We start from the raw sequence: 26,085 nt of genomic DNA on the forward strand, positions 1-26,085 counted from the left end.
GTGCTTCACTTATATATTTTAGAGCATGGTCATGGTTTTATTTTGAAGAAATAGATGAACTCTCATGCTTCACGTAGATTATTTTGAGAGTCTTAAATAGCATGGTAATTTGCTTAAAATCCTAATATGCTAGGTATACAAGATTAATAATAAAATTCTCTTATGAGTGTGTTGAATACTAAGAGAAGTTTGATACTTGATGATTGTTTTGAGATATGAGGATGGTGATATTAGAGTCATGGTAGTTGAGTAGTTGTGAATTTGAGAAATACTTGTGTTGAAGTTTGTGATTCCCGTAGCATGCACGTATGGTGAACCGTTATGTGATGAAGTCGGAGCATGATTTATTTATTGATTGTCTTCCTTATGAGTGGCGGTCGGGGACGAGCGATGGTATTTTCCTACCAATCTATCCCCCTAGGAGCATGCGCGTAGTACTTTGTTTCGATAACTAATAGATTTTTGCAATAAGTATGTGAGTTCTTTATGACTAATGTTGAGTCCATGGATTATACGCACTCTCACCCTTCCACCATTGCTAGCCTCTCTAGTACCGCGCAACTTTCGCCGGTACCATAAACCCACCATTTACCTTCCTCAAAACAGCCACCATACCTACCTATTATGGCATTTCCATAGCCATTCCGAGATATATTGCCATGCAACTTTCCACCATCCGTTCATCATGACGCATTCATCTTGTCATATTGCTTAGCATGATCATGTAGTTGACATTGTATTTGTAGCAAAGCCACCGTTCATAATTCTTTCATACTTGTCACTCTTGATTCATTGCATATCCCGGTACACCACCGGAGGCATTCATATAGAGTCATCTTTGTTCTAGTATCTTGTTGTAAATAAATAGAAGTGTGATGATCATCATTCAATAGAGCATTGTCCCCCAAAAAAGGAAAGAAAGGCCAAAAAAGGCCAAAAAAGGGAAGGCCAAATAAAAATAAAAAAAATAAAAGGGACAATGCTACTATCCTTTTACCACACTTGTGCTTCAAAGTAGCACCATGATCTTCATGATAGAGAGTCTCCTATGTTGTCACTTTCATATACTAGTGGGAATATTTCATTATAGAACTTGGCTTGTATATTCCAATGATGGGCTTCCTCAAAATGCCCTAGGTCTTCGTGAGCAAGCGAGTTGGATGCACACCCACTAGTTTCTTTTGTTGAGCTTTCATACACTTATAGCTCTAGTGCATCCGTTGCATGGAAATCCCTACTCACTCACATTGATATCTATTGATGGGCATCTCCATAGCCCGTTGATACGCCTAGTCGTTGTGAGACTATCCTCTCCCTTTTGTCTTCTCCACAACCACCATTCTATTCCACCTATAGTGCTATGTCCATGGCTCATGCTCATGTATTGCATGAAGATTGAAAAAGTTTGAGAACATCAAAAGTATGAAACAATTGCTTGGCTTGTCATCGGCGTTGTGCATGATTTAAATATTTTGTGTGGTGAAGATGGAGCATAGCCAGACTATATGATTTTGTAGGGATAACTTTCTTTGGCCATGTTATTTTGAGAAGACATGATTGCTTAGTTAGTATGCTTGAAGTATTATTATTCTTATGTCAATATTAAACTTTTGTCTTGAATCTTTCGGATCTGAATATTCATATCACAAGTAAGAAGAATTACATTGAAATTATGCCAAGTAGCATTCCACATCAAAAATTATCTTTTTTATCATTTACCTACTCGAGAACGAGCAGGAATTAAGCTTGGGGATGCTTGATACGTCTCCAACGTATCTATAATTTTTGATTGCTCCATATGCTATATTATCTACTGTTTTGGGCAATATTGGGCTTTATTATCCACTTTTATATTATTTTTGGGACTAACCTATTAACCGGAGGCCCAGCCCAGATTTGTTGTTTTATGCCTATTTCAGTGTTTTGAAGAAAAGGAATATCAGACGGAGTCAAAACGGAACGAAATCAACTGGAGAAGTTATTTTTGGAAGGAAACACACCTGATGGATTTGACCCCACGTCAGAAGATACGGGAGCTGCCCACGAGGGTGGGGGCGCGCCCACCCCCCTAGGGCGCGCCCCCTGCCTCATGGGGCCCCCGTAGCTCCTCCGACGTACCTCCTGCACCCATATATACCTACGTAACCTAAAACTTCCAAAGCGCACAATAGATCGGGAGTTCCGCCGCCAGAAGCCTCCGTAGCCACCGGAAACCAATCTAGACCCGTTCCGGCACCCTGCCGGAGGGGGCAATCCCTCTCCAGTGGCCATCTTCATCATCTCGGTGCTCTCCATGACGAGGAGGGAGTAGTTCTCCCTCGAGGCTAAGGGTATGTACCAGTAGCTATGTGTTTGATCTCTCTCTCTCTCTCTCGTGTTCTTGAGATGATACGATCTTGATGTATCGCGAGCTTTGCTATTATATTTGGATCCTATGATGTTTCTTCCCCCCTCTTCTCTCTTGTAATGAATTGAGTTTCCCCTTTGAAGTAATCTTATCGGATTGAGTCTTTAAAGATTTGAGAACATTTGACATATGTCTTGCCGTGGATATCTGTGGTGACAATGGGATATCACGTGATTCACTTGATGTATGTTTTGGTGATCAACTTGCGGGTTCCGCCCATGAACCTATGCATAGGGGTTGGCACACATTTTCGTCGTGATTCTCCGGTAGAAACTTTGGGGCACTCTTTGAGGTCCTTTGTGTTGGTTGAATAGATGAATCTGAGATTGTGTGATGCATATCGTATAATCATGCCCACGGATACTAGAGGTGACATTGGAGTATCTAGGTGACATTAGGGTTTTGGTTGATTTGTATCTTAAGGTGTTATTCTAGTAAGAACTCTAGGGCTGTTTGTGACACTTATAGGAATAGCCCAACAGATTGATTGGAAAGAATAACTTTGAGGTGGTTTCGTACCCTACCATAATCTCTTCTTTCGTTCTCCGCTATTAGTGACTTTGGAGTGACTCTTTGTTGCATGTTGAGGGATAGTTTTATGATCCAATTATGTTAGTATTGTTGAGAGGACTTACACTAGTGAAAGTATGAACCCTAGGCCTTGTTTCCTAGCATTGCAATACCGTTTACGCTCACTTTTATCATTAGTTACCTTGCTGTTTTTATAATTTCAGATTACAAATAGTATTATCTACCATCCATATACCACTTGTATCACCATCTCTTCGCCGAACTAGTGCACCTATACAATTTACCATTGTATTGGGTGTGTTTGGGACACAAGAGACTCTTTGTTATTTGGTTGCAGGGTTGCTTGAGAGAGACCATCTTCATCCTACGCCTCCTACGGATTGATAAACCTTAGGTCATCCACTTGAGGGAAATTTGCTACTGTCCTACAAACCTCTGCACTTGGAGGCCCAACAACGTCTACAAGAAGAAGGTTGTGTAGTAGACATCAGTGCGCACAGGTGTTCGTCAGCATGCACCAACAAACGTGTCAAGGGAGGCAACTCTAGAACACATCTAGAAAGAGGAGTTAGAGCACAATCGTCAGTGAGTACGCCCTCTGATGTTCACGCGGGTGCTACCACCGCAAACCGCACACTGACAGTACACGATTTTGTTCGCCATTGGAACCTCCGAGAAATCAAGTGCCCCAATGGCTTATGCTTCAAGTACAGCCGCAAGCACGAGGGCAATCACACTGGCCAGCTCCTCACCATTGAAGTGGGTGATCATGGCAAGTTCTTATCTGACGATGCCATGCGCACCCATGAGCTGCTTGATGAAAATCCAGAGGAGGCGACATCATGCTATCACATCTTGATACACGCTGTCATGGCCACATAGGCCACAAGCAACATGAGGTTGCATGCACTGGTGGGCAACCAAGTCATGCTTTTGGTGGCCGACTCCAACAGCACCCACATCTTTGCGAACTCCGTATCGCATTACACGCGTGCACGATCCATGACGCCTCTCCGATGAGATTGTGTGTTGCCACCAGGGGCATGGAAGATAGGGCCAAGATCAGGGTGCGTTTTGGTGAAGATGTCCTTTGACACATCCCTCTCGATATGTTGCAAGCACATTTTAACGGGTATCTTCTAAAGCACAAATTAAATATCACAATGATCCTCACGACAAGTATATGGTTGTAAGATTACGGTTTCATACGTATGTCTATTTTTACTATAAGTGTTAGGAACTAAGTGATAACGATCCGGTCTAAAAACTGAAATTTAATACTCTTGCAAAAGCTTGATAGAAACCCTTGTCATAAATGCATGTCCTCTCGTGGGTTCGATAACTCAGAGTCACCTTTGTGGAAAAAGACGAGAATCATTTCTGCTATCTGTTACGGGATCACTAAAGAGACTCATCACGAGCCATGAGACCTTAGATTTTCCGCCTTCAAGCCGGTGCTGGTGGTAAGTGCATTGGTCTCCCTTTTCGGCAATTGACATTATTTACTTGTTCGGAATTAACTCTCATGTTTTACACAAGCTTGGAGGAACCGGTCAACCCAACTTGACCTCACGGCCTCGTGGCCCGACAACGTCCCTCGGCCCGACGGGCTGGAACAACTATTGGAATGATTAATTGATCACTTTAAGCCTGGCTATATGGTTTTAAGGAAAGTGTTTTCCGGGAGACATCCCAAAAGTTTTTAGAGAGTCATTTTCTTCTGGTGTTTCAGCACAACACACTATTTAATTTCATTATTTTGACAATGGTACTCTAGAAACTTCTATTAGGATATTTATTAGGGTTATATTACATTATAAGAAGAAGAAAATATCTTGATATTTATAATAGTGAAAATAGACATGAATTATATACATCTAATTAATCAACAATTATACCATGGATAAATGTGATTTTCTCATCTGCTTCCTGCCTTAATTATATTTAAACAATGTTTAGTTTTAGCAAAATGCCATAAAATATCTTGCAATAAATGGAGCTTGACCACAAGAGTTTTATATTCAAACAATATTTGGAAGTTGTATTATTAGAGAAACACGATTAAAATTGTGAAGTGAATGATTTGCGATAAGTAAGGAAAAATAGTATAAATTTGCAGTTATTATTATTTCACTCATCATGTGTAGATGATTTGATTTTGTATAATGATCGCATAATTTGCATTTTAAAGAAAAATGGTGCTAAATGACACACTTAAAACCAACTCTTAGACACTTAAAACACATCATACACACGCTAATTTGTCGACTGTATAATATCAAGGCGTAAGGCTGCCCAACATTTAGAACTTTGAGGCTTAGACAAATGAGCGGTAGAGTGGATCTTTAAAAAGTCAATTTTTATTTTTAATTTTGTTAAAAAGGTGAAGAAGTTTCGTACAGAGTGACTATGGCATGATGGAGCTCATAAAACATGTAGACATCATGCTCATAGGATGCACACACAAAATGCAACGAAAATGACAAATCATCAAGTTCTGTTAAATTCTAGCAGACGGCATCATATATCACTTTTGCAACGAGGATTAGGGCATTAATATGGACAGTAACATGCATGAAAATGACACTAACATGAAGAGCATCACGAGACAAACATTTTGACATATTATACACGCAAAACATGGAGCAATATGCATGAAGATATGATGTGATGCATGCACACATGGTGATGAATTTTAGGGACTTCGAAAATTTTGCTAAGTCATTTTCCTGTTACATTTTGATGCCATGTAAACTTGTTGCTACCATGAGATCCATGCACATTTTGAGATAGTTCAGTAAGAGTGTTTTGAAGATGTGGTATTGCTCTATCCATTAATGTCTCTGGTTGTAATTATGGAGTACTCTAGATTGTCATAACCATGCTCTAATTTTGCTAAATATTTTTTTGGCGGATTGTTAATATGAGATTCAGTTTTGCCATGTGTTTTGCTAGTGATACATGTATCCAATGAACTTGCTCTTGCCATGTTTAGCTTCATGAATATGTCTAATTCATGTTGGTTCTCTTGTGATGCTATGAAATGCTTTGTGGTGAGTGGCATGAGTTTGTAAAGTTGCTATCATGAATCTGTTCCTGCCATGCTCTGTTTTTCTACTAAGTCAAACTGTTCATATAACTTGCCATGTTTGCATGGCTGCTACCATATTTTCCATGCATCTTTGGATAAAGTTCCATAAGGGAGTTTTGTTCTATTTATTTAGTACTAGCATGTCATGCCTTTGTTTGCCATGATATGTTCCTGTAGCATGTTGTTTGCTAGCTGTAAACATTGCTACCTGATGCTGTTTTGACATGTTTAGTATTTTCTCTAAGTCTGTGAAGCTGACATCATTTGCATTTTTGCCATGCTATTTTGAGCTTGATTTAGTGAGATCTAGCAGGAGCTTAGTGTTCATGATTTGTAGCTTCACCTGTAATTTATGGTCGTGTGCTTTGTTGCTATGTTGGAGTGTTGTAGCATAGTTTCTTCTTGCATTCTAAGTGCTATGATGCTGTTAATCGCAGTTTTGCATCATTCTTGTTTTGCTTGTCATTTGCAAACCGTGCATCCGTTTCTGGTGATACTTATATGCCAAGTTGATGCCCTGTTCATCATTTTCCCTTTCGGAGTACCCATATGCATTGCACATCATATCTTGCATACCGTGCCATGTCTTGCATCATGTTGATTGTGCACTGCACCGTGATTGATTGTTGTTCCGTTGCTTGTGTTCTTGCTTTGGGTAGAGTCGGGAGACGAGTTCGTGAACGAGGAACCTGTTGAGTACGCTAACGAGGAGCAAGCTTTCGACAACTCTGAGAACTTTGCAGGCAAGATGACCATTACCCTCGATATCACTTCTATCTTTGCTTGCTAGTTGTCCGTTCTACCGCTATGTCATGCTACCTACCACTTGTTTATCATGCCTCCCATATTGCCATGTCAAGCCTCTAACCCATCTTCCTAGCAAACCGTTGTTTGGCTAAGTTACCGCTTTTGCTCAGCCCTTCTTATAGCGTTGCTAGTTGCAGGTGCCTTGCAGGTTGTTCCATGTTGGAACATGGATATGTTGGGATATCACTATATCTCTTATTTAATTAATGCATCTATATACTTGGAAAAGGGTGGAAGGCTTGGCCTTTTGCTCGGTGTTTTGTTCCACTCTTGTTGCCCTAGTTTCCGTCATACTGGTGTTATGTTCCATGATTTTGCGTTCCTTACACGGTTGGGGTTATGGGTGAAGGAAATATGCCCTAGAGGCAATAATAAAGTTATTATTTATTTCCTTATATCATGATAAATGTTTGTTATTCATGCTAGAATTGTATTAACCGGAAACATAATACATGTGTGAATACATAGACAAACATAGTGTCACTAGTATGCCTCTACTTGACTAGCTCGTTGATCAAAGATGGTCATGTTTCCTAACCATAGACATGAGTTATCATTTGATTAACGGGATCACATCATTAGGAGAATGATGTGATTGACTTGACCCATTTCGTTAGCTTAGCACTTGATCATTTAGTTTGTTGCTATTGCTTTCTTCATGACTTATACATGTTCCTATGACTATGAGATTATGCAACTCCCGTTTACCGGAGGAACACTTTGTGTGCCACCAAACGTCACAACGTAACTGGGTGATTATAAAGGTGCTCTACAGGTGTCTCCGAAGGTACTTGTTGGGTTGGCGTATTTCGAGATTAGGATTTGTCACTCCGATTGACGGAGAGGTATCTCTGGGCCCACTTGGTAATGCACATCACTATAAGCCTTGCAAGCATTGCAACTAATGAGTTAGTTGCGGGATGATGTATTACGGAACGAGTAAAGAGACTTGCTGGTAACGAGATTGAACTAGGTATTGAGATACCGACGATCGAATCTCGAGCAAGTAACATACCGATGACAAAGGGAACAACGTATGTTGTTATGCGGTTTGACCGATAAAGATCTTGGTAGAATATGTAGGAGCCAATATGAGCATCCAGGTTCCGCTATTGGTTATTGATCGGAGACGTGTCTCGGTCATGTCTACATAGTTCTCGAACCCGTAGGGTCCGCACGCTTAAAGCTCGATGACGGTTATATTATGAGTTTATGTGTTTTGATGTACCGAAGGTAGTTCGGAGTCCCGGATGAGATCGGGGACATGACGAGGAGTCTCGAAATGGTCGAGACATAAAGATCGATATATTGGACGACTATATTCGGACACCGGAAAGGTTCCGAGTGATTCGGGTATTTGTCGGAGTACCGGAGAGTTACGGGAATTCGCCGGGGAGTGTATAGGCCTTATTGGGCTTTACGGGAAAGAGAGAGAGGCAGGCCGCGCCCCCCCAAGGCCTAGTCCGAATTGGACTAGGGGGGAGGGCTGCGCCCCCTCCTTCTCTTCTCTTTTCCCTTTCCTTCTCTCCTACTCCTACTACTTGGAAGGGCTCCTAGTTCTACTAGGAAAGGGGGAATCCTACTCCCGGTGGGAGTAGGACTCCCCTAGGGCGCGCCATAGAGAGGGCCGGCCCCTCCCCTCATCCACTCCTTTATATACGTGGCCAGGGAGCACCCCATAGACACAACAATTGATCTCTTGATCTCTTAGCCGTGTGCGGTGCCCCCCTCCACCATAATCCACCTCGATCATATCGTAGCGGTGCTTAGGCGAAACCCTGCATCGGTAGAACATCATCGTCGTCACCACGCCGTCATGCTGACGAAACTCTCCTTCAACACTCGGCTGGATCGGAGTTCGAGGGACGTCATCGAGTTGAACGTGTGCAGAACTCGGAGGTGCCGTGCGTTCTGTACTTGATCGGTCGGATCATGAAAACGTACGACTACATCAACCGCGTTGTGCTAACGCTTCCGCTTTTGGTCTACGAGGGTACGTGGACGCACTCTCCCCTCTCGTTGCTATGCATCACCATGATCCTGTGTGTGCGTAGGAATTTTTTTAAATTACTACGTTCCCCAACAATGGGACCCCCTTGACAGTTCACTTTGAATAAAACTCCTTTAGCAAGGCCCAACATTGGTTTTACATTTGCCTAACAGCCTATAACTTTCCCTTGGGGTTGCAAACCCGACGGTCATCTTTATTTTAACCCCCCCCCCTCCCGGGGGCCAGTTGAAAGAACATGCGGTGCCCCCATGTTTGGTTTTGGTAATTGATGAAAATCTCTATGGACTAACGGTTTCCTTGAGTTATATTTGAAGGTTTTGTCCATATGCTTTTCTTGGAGTGCATGTGTTGATTTCAAAGAGAGTTTGTGTCGACCAAGGTGTTATTCAAGGAATTATCCAAAGATTGGTCATGTGAGAGTTGAGCTTATTGCAAGCATGTCTTGAAGAAGAAGATTGTGTGATCATTCATGTCTACCTTCAAGACATCATTCAAATGAAGAGAATTGGAAAGGTTCAAGGTTGATCAAGACTAAGTCAAGAGTGAATCAAGTTGATCAACTCACAAAGCGCAGAAGATGTACCGAGAGGGATCAAGTGATCCCATGGTATGGTAAGAATTGTCAATCACGCTTTGTGTACTAACCCATGGTCTTCGTGAGAGTTCTTTGTGGGGTTAGGTTGCGGTGTGCAAGTTCAAGTGGAGCATCACGAAGAGATCAAATGCTTGAAGCTTGCCGTCCTTTGTGGTGATAATGGACTTGTGAAGATGTGCCAAAGAGTGGCTCACCCATAGTGGAGTATGGGGGAGCAATCAACTAGTCTTCATCGAGCCAACACAATCAAGAAAGGTGGTCCAACTTGAGGAAGTCAAGATCATCATCATCTAGCTCAAGTGGACTATGTGCAAGGCAAAGGTTTGCCCTTGATAGGTTTTCTATTTTACCGGTCTCATAATGGTAGTTGGGAGACCGGGTTATAGGATCGATTGTCGTACTATCAAGGGGGGCTCTCGATGAGTAGCTTGATCGTATTGTTCGTAGAGAGCTCAAACCATTGCATCCTTGCATCATCTTTCTTGGTTCTTGTTTGGTTCCATTTGTGAGTCTTAGAGCTTATGGTCATCTTGATGACAAGCTTGAGTTCATCGAAAACTGAGTTCGCATGCTTCTTCTATGATGTTTTTGATGTTGGAGGTTTTGCCGGTTCTTCTCTGTTGGAGGTTTCACTCCTCTTTTTGTTGGCATACCTCCCCTGCCTCTTCTTACTATAACTAGTCGCTGTTTTGATGCTACTCGTTGTCTTGTTTCCAACAAGCTTGAGTTTGCTCAATTCGGAGCTCATATGCAGAAGTTATGGCAGTTCTTGTTTTCTTGGAAGTGGTTTTTGTCTGGTCCCAGCGGTAGTACCGCGTGCCCCAGCGGTAGTACCGCTTGGAGCTCTCAGCCGTTGTACCGCTGCTTCCGGGCGGTGGTACCGCCAACTTGCTCAGCAAAGACTTGGGCGGTTGTTCCGGCCAGGCACCGCCCAAGTACCGGTCAGGCCTCTGTTTTGATGCGGTACTCGGGCGGTGGTGGCCCGGTTGGTCCGGTCATACCGGTACCACCGGTGTCCGGAGCGGTTCTACCGCTCAGGACTTAGCCGCCCGAGCGCTCAAGGCCATGCGGTTGCACCGGCCCGGTACCGCTCAACTACCGTACTCAGGGGTGACTCCCTTCTGTTCCTATGCGGTGGTTGAGCGGTGGCTGGACGGTTGGTCCGGTTGTTCCTCTCAACCGGTGCTACCGCCTGGTCGCCCGGTTGTACCGCCTGGTAGGGTTCTGTGCGTATACTGTGAGTCCCGGTTGTACCGGGACCAGGAGCGATAGTACCGCTCGTGTGCGGGCTGAGCACATAACGGTTGGATTTCCCCCCCTCCTATAAAAGGGGGTCTTCTTCCCCAATGAACAAAATCTCTTGAGCTCGTTTTTGCCTCCATTGTTGACCTTCTTTGAGCTTGCTAACTCTCAATCCCTCCATGGATTCTTGCTAGTTTTTGAGGGAAAAGAGAGAGGAGATCTAGATCCACATTTCCGCCAATCACTTTCTCCTCTATGTGAGGGGAACCCCTTGGATCTAGATCTTGGAGTTCTTGGTGTTCTCCTTCTTGTTCTTCCTCTCATTTTCCTCCCTAGCATTAGTTGCTCCGGTGGGATTTGAGAGAAAAGGACTTGGGCACTCCGTGTGCCCTTGCCATTGCATTTGGTGCATCGGTTTGAGTTCTCCACGGTGATACGTGGAAGTGAAGTTTGAGAAGCTTATTACTCTTGGGTGTTTGGGCACCCTAGAGCTTGTTCCTCTTGGGTGCCTTGGCGCCCTAGACGGTTGGTGTTGTTCGGAGCTCAATCATTGTGGTGTAAAGCTCCGGGCAAGCGTCGGGGTCTCCAATTAGGTTGTGGAGATCGCCCCGAGCAATTTGACGGGTACCGGTGACCGCCCCCAAGGGTTGCCATAGTGTACAGGTTCGGTGACCGCCCCCAAGGGTTGCCATTTGTACGGGTTCGGTGACCGCCCTCAAGGGTCCCTTAGTGGAATCACGGCATCTTGCATTGTGCGAGGGCGTGAGGAGATTACGGTGGCCCTAGTGGCTTCTTGGGGAGCATTGTGCCTCCACACCGCTCCAAACGGAGATTAGCATCTGCAAGGGTGTGAACTTCGGGATACATCATCGTCTCCGCGTGTCTCGGTTATCTCTTACCCGAGCTCTTTACTTATGCACTTTACTTTGTGATAGCCGTATTGTTTCTTGTCATATATCTTGCTATCGCATAGTTGCTTATCTTGCTTAGCATAAGTTGTTGGTGCACATAGGTGAGCCTAGTTGTTTTAGGTTTTGTGCTTGACAAATTAACCGCTAGGTTTATTCCGCATTTTTTCAAGCCTAAATTGTAATTATTTTAAAACGCCTATTCACCCCCCCCTCTAGGCGACATCCACGATCTTTCACTAGTGCTCCTCTGAGTGTTGGTCCGAACTGGGCGATGTCCAGCGCCCCCTGGGCAACTAGGGTCTCAGCCAACCCGACGTCTGGCCCATTCGGTGTGCCCTGAGAACGAGATACGTGCAGATCCTATCGGGATTTGTTGGCACAGCCGGGCGGTCTTGCTGGTCTTATTTTACCATTGCCGAAATGTCATGTAACCAGGATTCCGAGACTGATCGGGTCTTTTCGGGAGAAGGAATATCCTTCGTTGATCGTGAGAGCTTGTGATGGGCTAAGTTGGGACACCCTTACAGGGTATAAACTTTCGAGAGCAGTGTCCGCGGTTATGTGGCAGTTGGGAATTTGTTAATATCCAGTTGTAGAGAACTTGACACTTGACTTAATTAAAATGAACCAACCGCGTGTGTAGCCGCACGGTTTTGGTTTATGTTTGAACGTAAGTAGTTTCAGGATCATTTCTTAATCACTTCTAGCTTCACGTCCGTTGCATAGCTTCCAATCTTATTCTTATTTGCGTATGTTAGCCAACATATTTGTTTAGCGCTTGCTGCAACTTCACCTCATTACCTTATCCTACCCATAAGTTTAAATAGTCTTGATCTCACGGGTTTTGAGATTGCTGAGTCCTCGTGACTCACAGATACTACCAAAACAGTTGCAGGTGCGATGATACCAGTGCAGGTGATGCTACCGAACTCAAGTGGGAGTTCAACGAGGACCTTGGTCGTTACTATGTTTCGTTTCCTGATGATCGGTAGTGGAGCCCAGTTGGGACGATCGGGAATCTAGTATTTGGGGTTATCTTCTTTTCATTTGGATTTGACTATAGTCGGTCTATGTGTGTATTTTGGATGATGTATGAATTATTTAAGAATTGTGTGGCGTGGCGATTGTAAGCCAATTCTCTTTATCCCTTTCTTGTTCATTACATGGGATTGTGTGAAGATGATCCTTCTTGCAACAAAACCACAATGCGGTTATGCCTCTAAGTCGTGCCTCGACACGTGGGAGATATAGCCGCATCGTGGGCGTTACAAGTAATGAGTTGCCGCAATTATGTCTACATAGAATCCGATTTTTTCAACATTATAGAAGCTGCCACTTTATTTTTATTTGTCTTCCTTCGTTATTTTATTTATACTTTTTTACCCTTTTGTCTTTTGTCTTTTATTATTATTTTTCAACAATGTTGGTAAAATTGTTTATAATTTTTAAAATATTCATAATTTTTTTAAACGTTCATAATTTTTAGGATTTTATATTTTCTGAAAAACTAACTTTGAAAAAATAGCAAAATAAATAAATTAAGTATTAAAAATGACCACAAAAGTTCTAAAAATCATGCTTTTTGAATTTTTTGTTTAAAAAAATGTCATAGGAGTTTATAAAATGGTTTCCTTTTTTTAAAATGCTTTTTAATGTTTTTAAAGTAATTATTGTCGTGTTTTTGGGATCGAAAAGAAAAAAACCAAGGAAAAACAAGATGAGAATACGAAAATACCAACGGAGCGACAGATAGGAGGAGGTCCCACTTAAAAGAGGCCACCGGGTGACCATGGGGTTTGGATTGGGATCCATCCCCTTCTAGAATCTACACTCTCCCATCTCCAGTACAGTCTCCACCCACCACCACTCCCTCACACCCCGCCGGCGACCGCGCGATGGCGGCGGCCGCTCCCCCTCCCGCGGCGGCGCTGGAGCAGCTGAGCAAGACCAAGATGTTCGGCGGCCACAACCTCCGCTTCCGCCACCAGAGCGCCTCGCTCGGCTGCCCCATGACCTTCTCCCTCTTCCTCCCCGCGTCCCCGGCCTCCAAGCTCCCCGTGCGTGCCCTACCTCCCGCCCCCAGGACCGCACTCCCCGTCTCCGGCCTAGAGATCTGACGGCGTTGTCGTGGGTGTGGTGCAGGTGCTGTACTGGCTCTCCGGCCTCACCTGCACCGACGAGAACTTCATCATCAAGTCCGGCGCCCAGCGCGCCGCCGCGGCACACGGCGTCGCCCTCGTCGCCCCCGACACCTCCCCGCGTACGTTTAACTTTAACCCCCCTCTCTCGCCGCGTTCAATTTCTAGGGTTTATGCCTGCCCCTCCCTCCGCGGCCGTACCATCCAATTGTGAGTGGAATATTGGAATTGGTGGGGGGATGTGGCGACTGGCGAAACGCAGTAAGGTTAAGATTTTTTTTTTTTGTGGAATTTTTTGGTGGTTTATGCATTTAGATTCGGGAATTGGGATGCCTCTACCAGACAAATTGTAGGATGTACCCATATGCCTGCAATTACCACGGGTTCACGACCAATTCTTTTTTTATTTTATCAAAAAAGAAAAAGAAAAATAAAAGGGAAAAGAAAATTGAGATCAATCAGGATAGGTATGAGCGGCTTGAATTCTGCATGTTGAATTTCGACGGAAAATACCTCTGATGCCTCAGAGTAAGTTTTGTGCGTGCATATGGATACACTCAATTCCAAGCATTTTCTGCCTCAGGGACTATTAAGGGCCTAACTCTAATCACTAATGTGTAATTGCATCGTGTCAATGGTGGCAGTGCACATGACTTGTGGTACCATGTCGTCTATTTGTTTGATGATTACGTTTGTGATGTGTTTGCTGAACGCTGAGGCTTCAGGGCAATTTGCAACCATAGATGCTAAAACTGATCAGATATTAGTAAACTACACAATTGGGTCTGTTACATTATCCACCCATAAATAGTCCTGATCCTTTCTTTGCTGGGTTGGACATGGTGATGCTCATGAGTATCATCTGACTCATACAATATGACTTTCGCCAACTAATAGTGTGTTACTTGATATCTGGTGCAATTTCCCATGTCCATTTGCTAGCACCACGCCTCCATTTGACTGTTTGAATTGCCCCTGTTTAATGGTTATGTTATGCCATTTTTGTGCCTCCATGGGTTATTGTGTCCAAAATTGTTTGCGGTAGTGGGATTGTTCGGGGCTGGAGCCTGGAAGACACTATAACCAAACAAGGCCAACAAAACACAATCTGCCCCTTGTCTGCAACATGTATAAACTGTATTTTACATTTCATTTTTTAATTTTTTGAGGAATAAGATTCAGATTCTTCTGTCCAGCCTAAAGAAGGCGTAGAGTCGAGTCTGAATAATTTTATGGGCATTCTAGCTTGATGAATGACTGCCGTTTTCCTGATATTCTGCCAACCGACAAAGTGTTTCGTTTCCTTTGACTACCAAATAACTTTTGGAATGTTCAATGTGATCTCATATGTATTCTTCTTATTGCCTTTCTTTTGTCATGAACACATTATATGATCTTGGTCCTTGTTTAAACCTTTTCCTTTTCTCATCACTCCTTTGTTTCATGCAGGTGGACTAAATGTAGAAGGGGAGGCAGATAGTTGGGATTTTGGTGTTGGTAAGGACTATACCTACAATACTCTTGTTGTGCCATTTGCACTTTATGGGATATATAATTCGGCAACTTCCATGGGAGTCTACAAATTACGCATGAACTTCCATTGCCATTTATAAACGGAATAACGATATTCTGCATGATTTCTAGCATTCGTCGAAAACCTTCCAGTAGCTGTACTGTTTGCTATTTTTTGTGTTAAATTTATGCTGCTTTGTTTGTATTGTGTTAGTTACGGTGCATATATTTATAATTTTGTTTGCTTTTGTTAAAAAACATCTGCACATAATTGCCGCAGTTGACAGATAAACCTCTTGTGGTGTTGAAGAGAAAGTAATTATTTAATCAACACATCAGATGAAGAATAGTCCTTTTCATGTTGACATTGCTGTATATTTATGTGGTCAAAACTCAACCAGAAAGTAGTCTGATTGTCCTAACAGCTAGCGGTGACACGCTTTATCCCAAGTTCCCAACCATCAGTGTGCCGCCAGCTCAGATGTTTTTATTTCTAATTATGCAAAGCATAGCAGATTTATATCTGGTGGATTAGATTTTTTTTATCAATGTGGTATCTGATAATGTGGTTGCTCTTTAGCCTTTGTTACCTGTTAAGTCAAACATCATGTACTATTCATTCACCAAGTGAATTTGACAGATATGGCAAATGGAAATGTCATGTGGACATTTTTCTTTCATCTGTCACCTATTTTTGACCTTAAAGATTCAATAATGGAGTACATGTTATTTGGTCATAATAGGATTTCTATTCATTAATCTGTGAGGTTCTTCTACACAAGGTCTAAATCATTTAGGTAATAATGAATTCATGAATTTGTCCCTTAGAAGGTGCAGCTGCTTTATATTTGTTGAGTTTTTATATGCAAGTACCACTTCAAGAATTGTGTCATATGGATAGGCCTATGTGTTGTGCATGTGGCTAGAGGTAACTAACTTTCCTATCTTGACTATTTATGCGTAGGTGCTGGATTTTATTTGAATGCCACAAATGAGAAGTGGAAAAACTGGCGCATGTATGATTATGTTGTGAAGGAGCTGCCAAAAGTTTTAACTGACAACTTTGAACAGCTTAACACGTCATGTGCATCAATTTTTGGCCACTCTATGGGAGGGCACGGTGCACTGACTATCTACTTGAAGAACACTGACAAATACAAGGTACTATTTGACACTATTTGTTAAACCCTCTGCATCTGGAAATTCCTGTCTATGAACCTTTTTTCAGATTAGGAAACCCGTAGGCATCTACTTCACACAATATCTGTACTCTCTTGTAATTACTTCCATGAAATCTCACTTGGCATTGCGAATTTATCTTACCTATGCAGTCGGTGTCTGCATTTGCTCCAATTGCTAACCCAATAAACTGCCCTTGGGGTCAGAAAGCATTCTCAAACTATCTGGGCACAACTAAATCAGAATGGGAGGCAAGTCTTCTCTGAGATCATTCCCCTCTCTCCCTCCCTCCTTCCATTCTCAAACCGGCCATGTAAAGTACTTAATAGTGCATGCTTACTGCAGGAATACGATGCAACCTTGTTGGTTAAGAAGTGCAACACACTTTCAACTCCTATCCTGGTTGACCAGGTATAATGCAACAGTGCGATAAATAATGCCCTTTTCCTGCTTTCATGTTATTTCTAGCCCATCGATGTTTTTATTCTATATTGTTGGAATGAACCATTTAGTGTGTTACATTGCATATTTCAATTCGAAGTGTGGTACAACCAAGCAACTAGTCATCTCCATAAGCATACAAGGTAGTTGGATAAGGTCCCTGGAAGGTATAAATGAGACGCAGTCTTCTCTGAGATCATTTCCCTCCCTCCCTCCTTCCATTCTCAAACCAGCCATTCACTTGATGTGACACAAGGATCCTGTTGTAAGGTGCTTGTGATAACATGGAGTCATCCTCGTGGACAACAGGGAATTGATCGGTTAGTTATAAATTGGGGCCTAGACCAATTTAAAATGAGTTGGTGCCTGAAAGACGTGATGCCATTTTGATTGGTATTCTAGCTGGGCATGATCGGTTAGCTTTGATATGATTTCCTCATCCAGTGATACTTTCTTCCGTCTAGATTGGCCAACACTGGTAGGAGTTCATTGCATGTTTCAGTAAGTGAATCTGCCAATATCAAGGTCAACATGTTAGAAGTTCCAAGTGTAGCATCCCTTTTCTGGCAGGGAGTGAGATGTTGCGAGGTTATAATTATGCATGTTCAACTGAACTGCCTAGAGCTGAAGTTTGGCAATTCAACAGCACTGCGTCAAGGAATCGATTATACATAGGATGACAGGTTCGATTGAACTAGTTGAGAGTACAAGGCCCTGGAGAGTAACCGTTGGCTTGTACATGACTTGTTTCTGAAGGATATGAATTTGAGAAGATGTGACATTTATCATCTCACAATCAGAGTGCGCTTTATTTGCAATCTGGACTGCCTAATGCTCACATCTGCATTGCTTAATTATCTTGCTTCCAATCATATAACAGTGAAGAGGAAGTAATGTTGGCACAATCACTTAAGTTTATGTGTGGATTGGAACAGGGAGAGGATGACAAGTTCCTGGCGGAGCAGCTGCTGGCGGGCAACTTCGAGGAGGCGTGCAAGGCGGCGGGCGCTCCCCTGATCCTGCGCATGCAGCCGGGATACGACCATTCCTTCTTCTTCATCGCCACCTTCATCGACGACCACATCGCGCACCACGCCCAGTTCCTCAAGAGCGGCTGACTGGCCAGCCACCTGTAGCGAGTGATGCGATCGGTAGAAGTGCCGAGTCAGCGGCGTCGCCTGCCTCCATATACTACCATCTGTGTTGTTATCACTTCTGTGTATGCGTCGTGTGTCGGTTGGATTGAGACGAGACGAAGTGTGTGGAAATAATGTGGACGGCTTGCGGTCGTCTCTGAAGTGCGCGTGCGTGCGTGCATGCATGCCTTGGCTGGAAATTCAGTCGGTAGAATTTGCTGGCCCTGCTGTAGTAGCGTGGCGAGCGCGTCGCATTTGAGGTTTAAAGCGTCTGTGGCAGCCTAGGCCACGGGCGAGTAAAGAACACATGCCGCGCGTAGCAGGTGTCACGTGATGGGTTGCCCTCGTCTGGATCTGCAATTTTTTCTTTGTGCACGGAATGCGTTATGTCGATCGGAATCTTTGCCCGTAGTATGGCGTGTGACCATGCACGCGCGGGGAGTTATTTCGTGGTCATGTCAAAACTTGTACGTGGATCAGCAGTAATCTTACTGTAATTCGTACGTGGATCAGCAGTAAACTTGTACAAGGTGATACTCTCTCGAACTGATACGTGGATTAGCAGTAAACTTACTGTGTACTGCACGTTTTTCTCTATTTCGTACAGCTACAAGGTGATGCTACCTCTTGTCCTTTTTAGTGTGCATATTAGTTTTGTCCGAAGTATCAGTCCTTTGATCAAATTTACAGAAAAATGTATCAGTACTCACAATGTCAAGGCAATACTGCTAGATTCATTGTAAAATGTAGTCTCATAGTATATGTATTTGATATTATGTATGTTCATATTTTTCAATACAAATTTGGTCAAACTTTAAACTTCATAAAATTTGACTTGACACAAATCTGACACGAGGGGTAAAAATGACGAGAGATCTCAGTAAAACAACTCGTGCACAAGAGAGCGAACAAGCACTCCCATGTACTACTCCAGAGTCGATTAACCCAGCCATTGTTTCGGGTTTCGCTGCCCGCCTCGAGCCAAACACTCGAAGAAAAACTAGTCCTGCACACCGCGCCCCGCGCGGCACGTCGACCGCGGCAAGTTCCGGGAAACTTCCCTGCAAGCGCCAAAGCGCGGGGCAGGCGCGCTCGTGGCCGACCCACCACCGCCTGTCCATCATAATTTACCACTGGCTCACCAGTCCAGACGGCGGCATCCAATGCCCCCACCCACCCGCCCCGAGATCGGATCTGAGCCCTCCGCGCCCACCACCTCCCACTCCCGCCACACCCCGCCGACGCATGGGCCCATTCCGCGCGGAGGGCCACAGGGCAGCGCCTCCGCGCGATCACATGGCCGGTCGCGCCCGCTCACGAGCACCCCCTCCCCCCGCGGTTATTTCTACCGGGCCGAGCCGCGCTTGGAGAGGGCAGAGTCGAGTCAGTAGAGAGGCGGACCGCGGACTAGACTAGACTAGATCTCTCTCGTAGCGGGGTCTCCGGCCGAGCACGTCCTGCCGACCGCCGGCAGCCTGCTCGGTAGTCGGCGAGTACGCGCAGCGGCCCGAAGAGGCGCGTGCTCGCTCCAAGGGCGAGGGGGGACGCGCCGGATCTCGCGGGGCAAGTGCGCCAGCGACCTGAGGTATACTTCGTTCTCTTCCCGATCTGGATCCGGCTACTAGTACTGCTTCAGTTTCCTAGAGTTTACCGAGTAGATCCGCTGCTGCGCGCATCTCAAGCGTGAGCTGTTGGTGATCCGCCGTAGGTTTAATTATTTCCTCGTGTAGATCCGGTTGAGCTAGGCTGTTGGACTAGGATCATCATAGGTGCGTGCATCTCAAGCCCAAGCTGTTAGGCATCCACCCTAGTAGAACCGCGCGTTTTACTTGGAAATATGATTAAATCGTAGCAGTTCGACCAGATCATGAGTGGATCTATTTTCTTCAACAAGTAAATCATGCGTGCCAAGTACTTTTTTTCATTGCCGGCTCGTGTGTGCATCTTAGTTCTTCAGTGCAGATTGCTGGCCATCCATGGTAGATTTATAGTGTGCTAATCTGATGGTGCAAGCTGCTCGAGGAAACCAAAAGTTCTCTATGCCTTGCTCTACTACTTTTAGGTAGGTCTGGGTTTCTTCTATGAAGAGATGTGCACCAGTGATAGTAGTGTGAGATTGTTATTTGCCCGTTACTTTTTTTGTGATGGTTTGGTTTGTGCGATCTTAAGTGCAGATCGCTTGTCATTCACTGTTATTTTTTATGTCTACATTTAGAGTGTCTGAGTTTCTTTTAGGTAATGCTCATTTCTTTCCTAGATGAGATAACTAGCTCATGATTCAGTACTGTATTTCTCTTCATGAAGATATATTGTACTCCTGCAGGTTTGCTTGCCTGCTGACCTTACAAATATTTTCTTTTCAATAGGTATCTTGGTATAGAATGAAGTGAAGAGAGCAGAGTATCTTGGTCGTACTAATCAATTCATCATATTATGTGCGCAATAAGATTTTGCTATGCTTTCACTGTTGATGCCCACTGGTTGGATCATGCTTCTGTTTATGAGCTCATTGAAGTAACTCTCTCGTAGCTCAAATGGGCCAATTTCTTGTTTGCGTGGCACACAAAACCTTCAGCTATCCATCTCCATATCAGTTGGTCTCTCTTAATTTTGTAATCTTCTGGAAATATGCTTACGTATAATAAATGATGCGAAGGTAGATCATAGAAACATGAACACAATTCTTAATCTAAAGCAAGATGGTGGTAGGCTACTTTTTGTGATTTAACACAAATAGCAGGCACACACGCACCAATACTACGAAAATTAGCAAAGAAAATGAGTAAAAGAGGCACTTGACTTGTAGATTACAAAAGAGTGATGATCTAGAAGTCAACCCTCTTTTACCAGTAGTTTTGATCTACCTTCTCATCCATAGGATTAGTTATTATGTCTAAGCATGTTTTTAGAAGATTAGAAGATTAAGCAAGCTCATTCGATATGTAAGGTGGATAGTTTGAGGTTTTGTTTATCATGAAAAATAAGGGATTAGCAAGTTTGAGCTCGGTGGTAGAATTGCTTAGTGAGATCGTGAATAGGAGCATGATTCAACCAATTGACATCAATGTTGATAAAGGCATGGAAAAATCTTATTGTATACATGATATGGTGATTGATTTCATATGCCGAAGAAGAACCCTTGCATGGCACCGAGTGAAAGCCTTCTATCCAAAGGCGGCAAGATGTGAAGATCATCCATCCGAAAGAGCATGACAGGTAGCAGCTATGTCACAATGAGGTCTGTTGCAATTGTTGATTGGGTGTAGCTTGTTGAGTGCTCCAAGTTCTATATGCCCTGGATGTAGAATATTGTGCTGCATGTCTCCATTCTTGGCAGTCACAATGATTCAAGAATACTGTGTTTGCAATGACATGAAGCTCCTATTGTATTTCTACCAACTAGTGCTGAATTAGTCATGAGTCTCTTGGTGTATTTGTACCCGCTGATGCTGAATTATAGTTGAGTCAAGAACTGTCAAAGTTCTGTGTCGGCTCCTGCAGTTAGCTCATGAGGAACTTGTTTACCCCATTCCTTTATTTTGATGCTGGCTTGTTATACATTGTGTCTCTTTTCTTTATAGCAGTAGCAGCTTTTGAAGTCTTCTTGCTCTGCTCTTTGTATGAAATGTAAGGTAATTGTTCTGAAATGATATGTATATGTTGCTGTGTATTTTTTTTAATGTCCTGTATATGTTACAAGAACTGATGCAATGATTTTTTGTAGGTAAAATTACATGTACAGTACCAACGTCTTCAACTGTTATTTTCTTTCTGACTGCCATCAGTGGCAGGATCACAAGTGAGGCCGTGCAATGTCCGTGCTTATCTACTTGTTGAGCCGTTTGAGGATATTGGTCCTGCATGCTTTCCATTTTTGCCAACTAGTTTTTGCTAATCGAGGCGGCATGAGAGGCTGAGTCTCTAGAGCACTGCATTTGCCTTGTTTTGATTTGTATTTCTTCTGTAGTAGGGGCATTAAGTTCTAATTGAGATTGTATTGCAGTCAGTTCAGTTTATAGTACAATTTTTCAAACAGTTCAGTTTATAATAAGACATGAAGTTGTAATTGAGATTCGATTTAATTTAGCCGCAACAATTTTTTGATCCCTAGAAATTCTAGTGTTACTCGATCCAAAGCCAATTCCACAAGCTGTAGTGTACATGATCCTTTCAATTTTTTGAGACTTTGGATAGTTATAGCGGCCCATGGTGCAAGATGTACCTTTCTTTGGCACAAACAACAACAACGCGGTCAGCTCGTATGCTCTTGGATGAACAGTAAATTTGAAAATTGTTTAAAAATTAAAAAAAATCTGAATTCTTTTAGGCAAACTTTAAGAAATGTTTGGAGTGCTTGCACTCGTGGCCAAAAAGAAAAATCAAATCAATGCTCTGAAATGGTACTTTTGAACACATAAATTTATTTTGTTTGCCATGATTTTCACCAATGTGATTTTATTATAATGAAACTCTGCAAGCACTACAAACATTACCTAAAGTTTGTAAAAAATGGTTCACATTTTTTTGGACCCTATTGTTCACACCGAAAGCATTTGATCTCGAGCTGAGAAAAGTACTGATGCGGTCAATGTTGGTTTCCTTCTAACATTCCTGGCTACCCCAGCTTCTACTAGGAAACAAAGATTTTTCTAGTGTTTTTTTTAAAGATTTACTGTTCACTGAGAGCAGCCGAGCCCGGGTTAGAAATGAATATTCGCACGCTACCAGCCACTTCACCCAGAACACCACCAGACTCGCGTTTAGTTAAAGCCGCACAAGCTAAGACAGGGAGATCGCAGTGTGATCTTCGCTTCGACAGGTTACTGATGGTGCTAGAAAATACTACTCCCCCAGTTTGATTTATAAGATGTTCTAATATATTTAAAAATCAGAACTATATACACGTGTTTCAGTGTGTTTGTTTATTTATTTCAGTCCGTATGTAGTCTATATTAAAATGTCGAAAACATTTTATTATTTGGAACAGAGGTGATGCATCACATTAACTGTTTGAAACATTTATGTTGCATGCTTCAACATTGCACATAACGTGGTGAATATTACATGTGACTGTGTGTGCTTCTGTATTTAGAGTAACCGAGCCGTTCATATCAACGCATGTCTTCTCACGTGGCATTGCAAGTAGCAGGAGCTAATCGAATTCGTCGACATGGACTCCAAGGTGCGAGCCTCCAGCGCTCCCCTGCTTCTAGTCCGACCAAGATATAGGTTCAAGGACGCTGCATTTGCCTTGCCTTCTGTAACAACATGAAGCTTAGGGTCTGTTCGGAGACTCTCCACTACCCAAGTCCGCTCCGGGAGTTGGTGGAGCTATAGTTGAAAATGACGGAGCAGGGAAAAAGGAGCTCCATAGATTCTGAGATTTCAAGGAGCTAGAGGACTGCCGAACACCTCCTTACATGATATCCACTTATGCCTGAATTCCGTTATCACTTCCGTCGATTCAAGAAACGTCAAGTTACTGCCGTGCCTCCTGCATTACAATGTACTGCTGGTAGGTTAATTTGCCTGCTTGGATTATTTGTTTCGTTTCTTTCTTCACAACAGCTTTCAGAATTCAGACTCGTTTATTACAGACTTGTGGAATAAGAATTTGTTCAGTTAATAAGATCTTGTGAAGTTTTGCCTTCAATTCTAGCCGTTGCGTTTTTGTTTCTTCATCACCTTTTCATGGTACAAAGTTTACCAAACAAAGAGGAAACACAGTGGGTGTTAGTGACCCTGTTGATGCATCGATGTCTGAAGTTAAGAAAGATTTGATGAGCAAACCAGATCAGGCAACTTGTTACTTTTCTGTAGCGTAGCAACACGTCAGTTTACACCACATGTCATGACGGTACATAAGCATGATTTTAGGTTGATAGGGCACACAGTAGCAAACAAAAGGAAATACAAAGGCAACAAAATAAATAATTCTCCTTTTGAAAAAATGTAAATAAATAAATTTATATAATCAACTATTCACTGGTTCTTTCTTCTACGCGTTCTCGCCTCTAGCTGGGTCGCACTTTTCACGCACCATCTTTTTTAATTAGCTAGAATTCACAAATTTACATAATCAACTATTTTTTTCTATTTTAATTATTGATGTGAAACTTGAATCTAGATTAGAAACTGTGTGGTGTGATAAAAGCATATCGTGTTGATGTTGTCAAATTTCTGCCCTTTTTTGTGAACACCACAAGCCGTGTTGATGATACTTCATCCCACCAACTGATGGCTGATGAGCAGAATGACAAAATTGTTTTAATTCTATCATGAGGACTTCTTCAGTTTATGATGGCATCTGTTTGTCCACAAGCGCATTAGATGCTCCGATGCAGCAAATATATTTTGTATCCATCCTTAGGCTTCATTCGGTTTGAAGGATTTTTACAAGAAAAGCATAGGAACAAAGATCATGAGAAGAATTTCCTATAGATGCATTCAGTTTGTAGGATACGCTTACGGGAATTTTGTAGAAATACTATTTATTTTCTATGTTTTAGAGAAATCTACACATCCACTCAAAGCTTATTTTGTGTGTACGAGCGAGACAAAACAATTTCTCTACTACTCCTAAATCCTACGTTTTTGTTTCCTCCATACCGAATGAGGCCTTATACTTTCAATCAAACAGTGCAAGGAAATAGTCTTAGGACCTCTTTGATTCATAGGATTTCTAAAATGCAGGAATAGGAAAAATACTGGAACGCAGTAGCATGGCATCTCCAATCTTATAGGACTAATGGGCGTTTGATTGCACACAGGATAGATGTTCTTGACACGGAGCTGGAGTAGATGGAAATTCTACTATGAAAACTAGTACAAACAAATCCTAAGGAAAAAAATCTTACGAATTGTAATCCTAGGAATCAAACCACGAATGTAGGAAAAAGCCTTAAGGATTACAATCCTGCAAATTGTCTTTAAAAATCATTTGAGTGAAAGAGGCCCTTCGAAGTTAGCTGCGGGAATATAGCTGCGGAGTCTAGATCAACCACCGTTCTTAAAATTAGCAATATGTGGTCATTTGCTCCACTACTGACGCAAGGAGGTGCGTGGTACCAAGGCAGCTGTGGGTTTCAAGACAATGCAAAACTTAGCTATTTAACTACACTAATGCACCTGTTTAGAGAGTTGGGGCATCGAGCCATCGATGGCATCATCTCAAGTGTCCTGACGCCCATTGTCTATTGGCAAGCACCAAAGGACAGGGCCAAAGGGGCATACGCTTATCCTAGCGCATACTTAGACATAGTCACATACACATCCACACAGAGGCGGAGGACGAAAAAAAATTAAGGTGTGGCAAAGTCTTAAGCAAAGATATTTTTTTGATGCAAATCAAAAGCGTCGATACACACTACAAACGAATAATAACCAAATACCATAGTTTAAAAAGCGCTAGACCTTAATTATGTATTTTGCCACTGTCTTACTGATCAAAGCGCATGCTTATGCATAATTATGCGCTAGACGATTTGCTACCGCCTGGAGCTTAGGCGCACTTAAGCGCTCGCTTAAGTGTGCCTTTTTTAACTATGCCAAAGACAATTAAAATGTAGACATGTTTCAATCGGTTGTGCTATATCTCAGGTGCGTGAAGTTTTGCTGGGTTGGCCGGTTGAGGAAACTTTTCTTCATGTCAGTCACTTTTTTTAGGTATCGAAAAACTACCTAAAACATATACTTGTATATAGATAAATGTAATGAAGCTTTCAACGGCCAGCCGCCGCCGTCGCACTAGCAGCTCGGCTTTGTTTTGTGCCTCGTGCGGAGTTCATGTGCGTCTCTGCTCCGTGCCTGACGCGCTCAATGGAAACTGACCACCTGGCCCAACAAAGTCGGCCCATCAGGCTAGCGGCCAGCCTCTTTCTCTTTTTAGCATTTTCTGCCAGCGGTCAAACGAACGAGAGACAGCCGAGCCGATTGACCCATATATATATATTATTTTTGCTCAAAAATTAAGGTATGGCAGCCGCCATACCCTGCCCACCGGAGTCCTCCGCCACTGCATCCACATCCACATGGCTATTAATTAGTGTGTTCCACATGGGTGACAACGCGTCGCAAAGTCAGCG

At 43.0% G+C, this 26,085-nt stretch overlaps 1 protein-coding gene and 1 long non-coding RNA gene across 2 annotated transcripts; both read left to right on the top strand.

Moving 5' to 3' along the window:
• The first annotated feature begins 13,380 nt into the window (after positions 1 to 13,380).
• Positions 13,381 to 18,376, top strand: SFGH (S-formylglutathione hydrolase). The gene is made up of 7 exons (XM_048710073.2): positions 13,381 to 13,652; positions 13,738 to 13,855; positions 15,183 to 15,230; positions 16,210 to 16,406; positions 16,577 to 16,675; positions 16,770 to 16,835; positions 17,801 to 18,376. The coding sequence occupies exons 1-7, from the start codon at positions 13,491 to 13,493 to the stop codon at positions 17,981 to 17,983; spliced, it is 873 nt and encodes a 290-aa protein (XP_048566030.2). The 5' UTR covers positions 13,381 to 13,490; the 3' UTR covers positions 17,984 to 18,376.
• An 813-nt stretch (positions 18,377 to 19,189) lies between these two features.
• On the top strand, positions 19,190 to 22,071 carry LOC147981683 (uncharacterized). The gene is made up of 2 exons (XR_015598999.1): positions 19,190 to 19,586; positions 20,368 to 22,071. It is a non-coding gene; the product is annotated as an uncharacterized LOC147981683 (long non-coding RNA).
• Positions 22,072 to 26,085: the final 4,014 nt, after the last annotated feature.

The sequence above is a fragment of the Triticum urartu genome, chromosome 3A (genome assembly GCF_056163025.1).
Source record: "Triticum urartu cultivar PI428250 chromosome 3A, HENAU_Tu73, whole genome shotgun sequence".
NCBI classification, from domain to species: domain Eukaryota; kingdom Viridiplantae; phylum Streptophyta; class Magnoliopsida; order Poales; family Poaceae; genus Triticum; species Triticum urartu.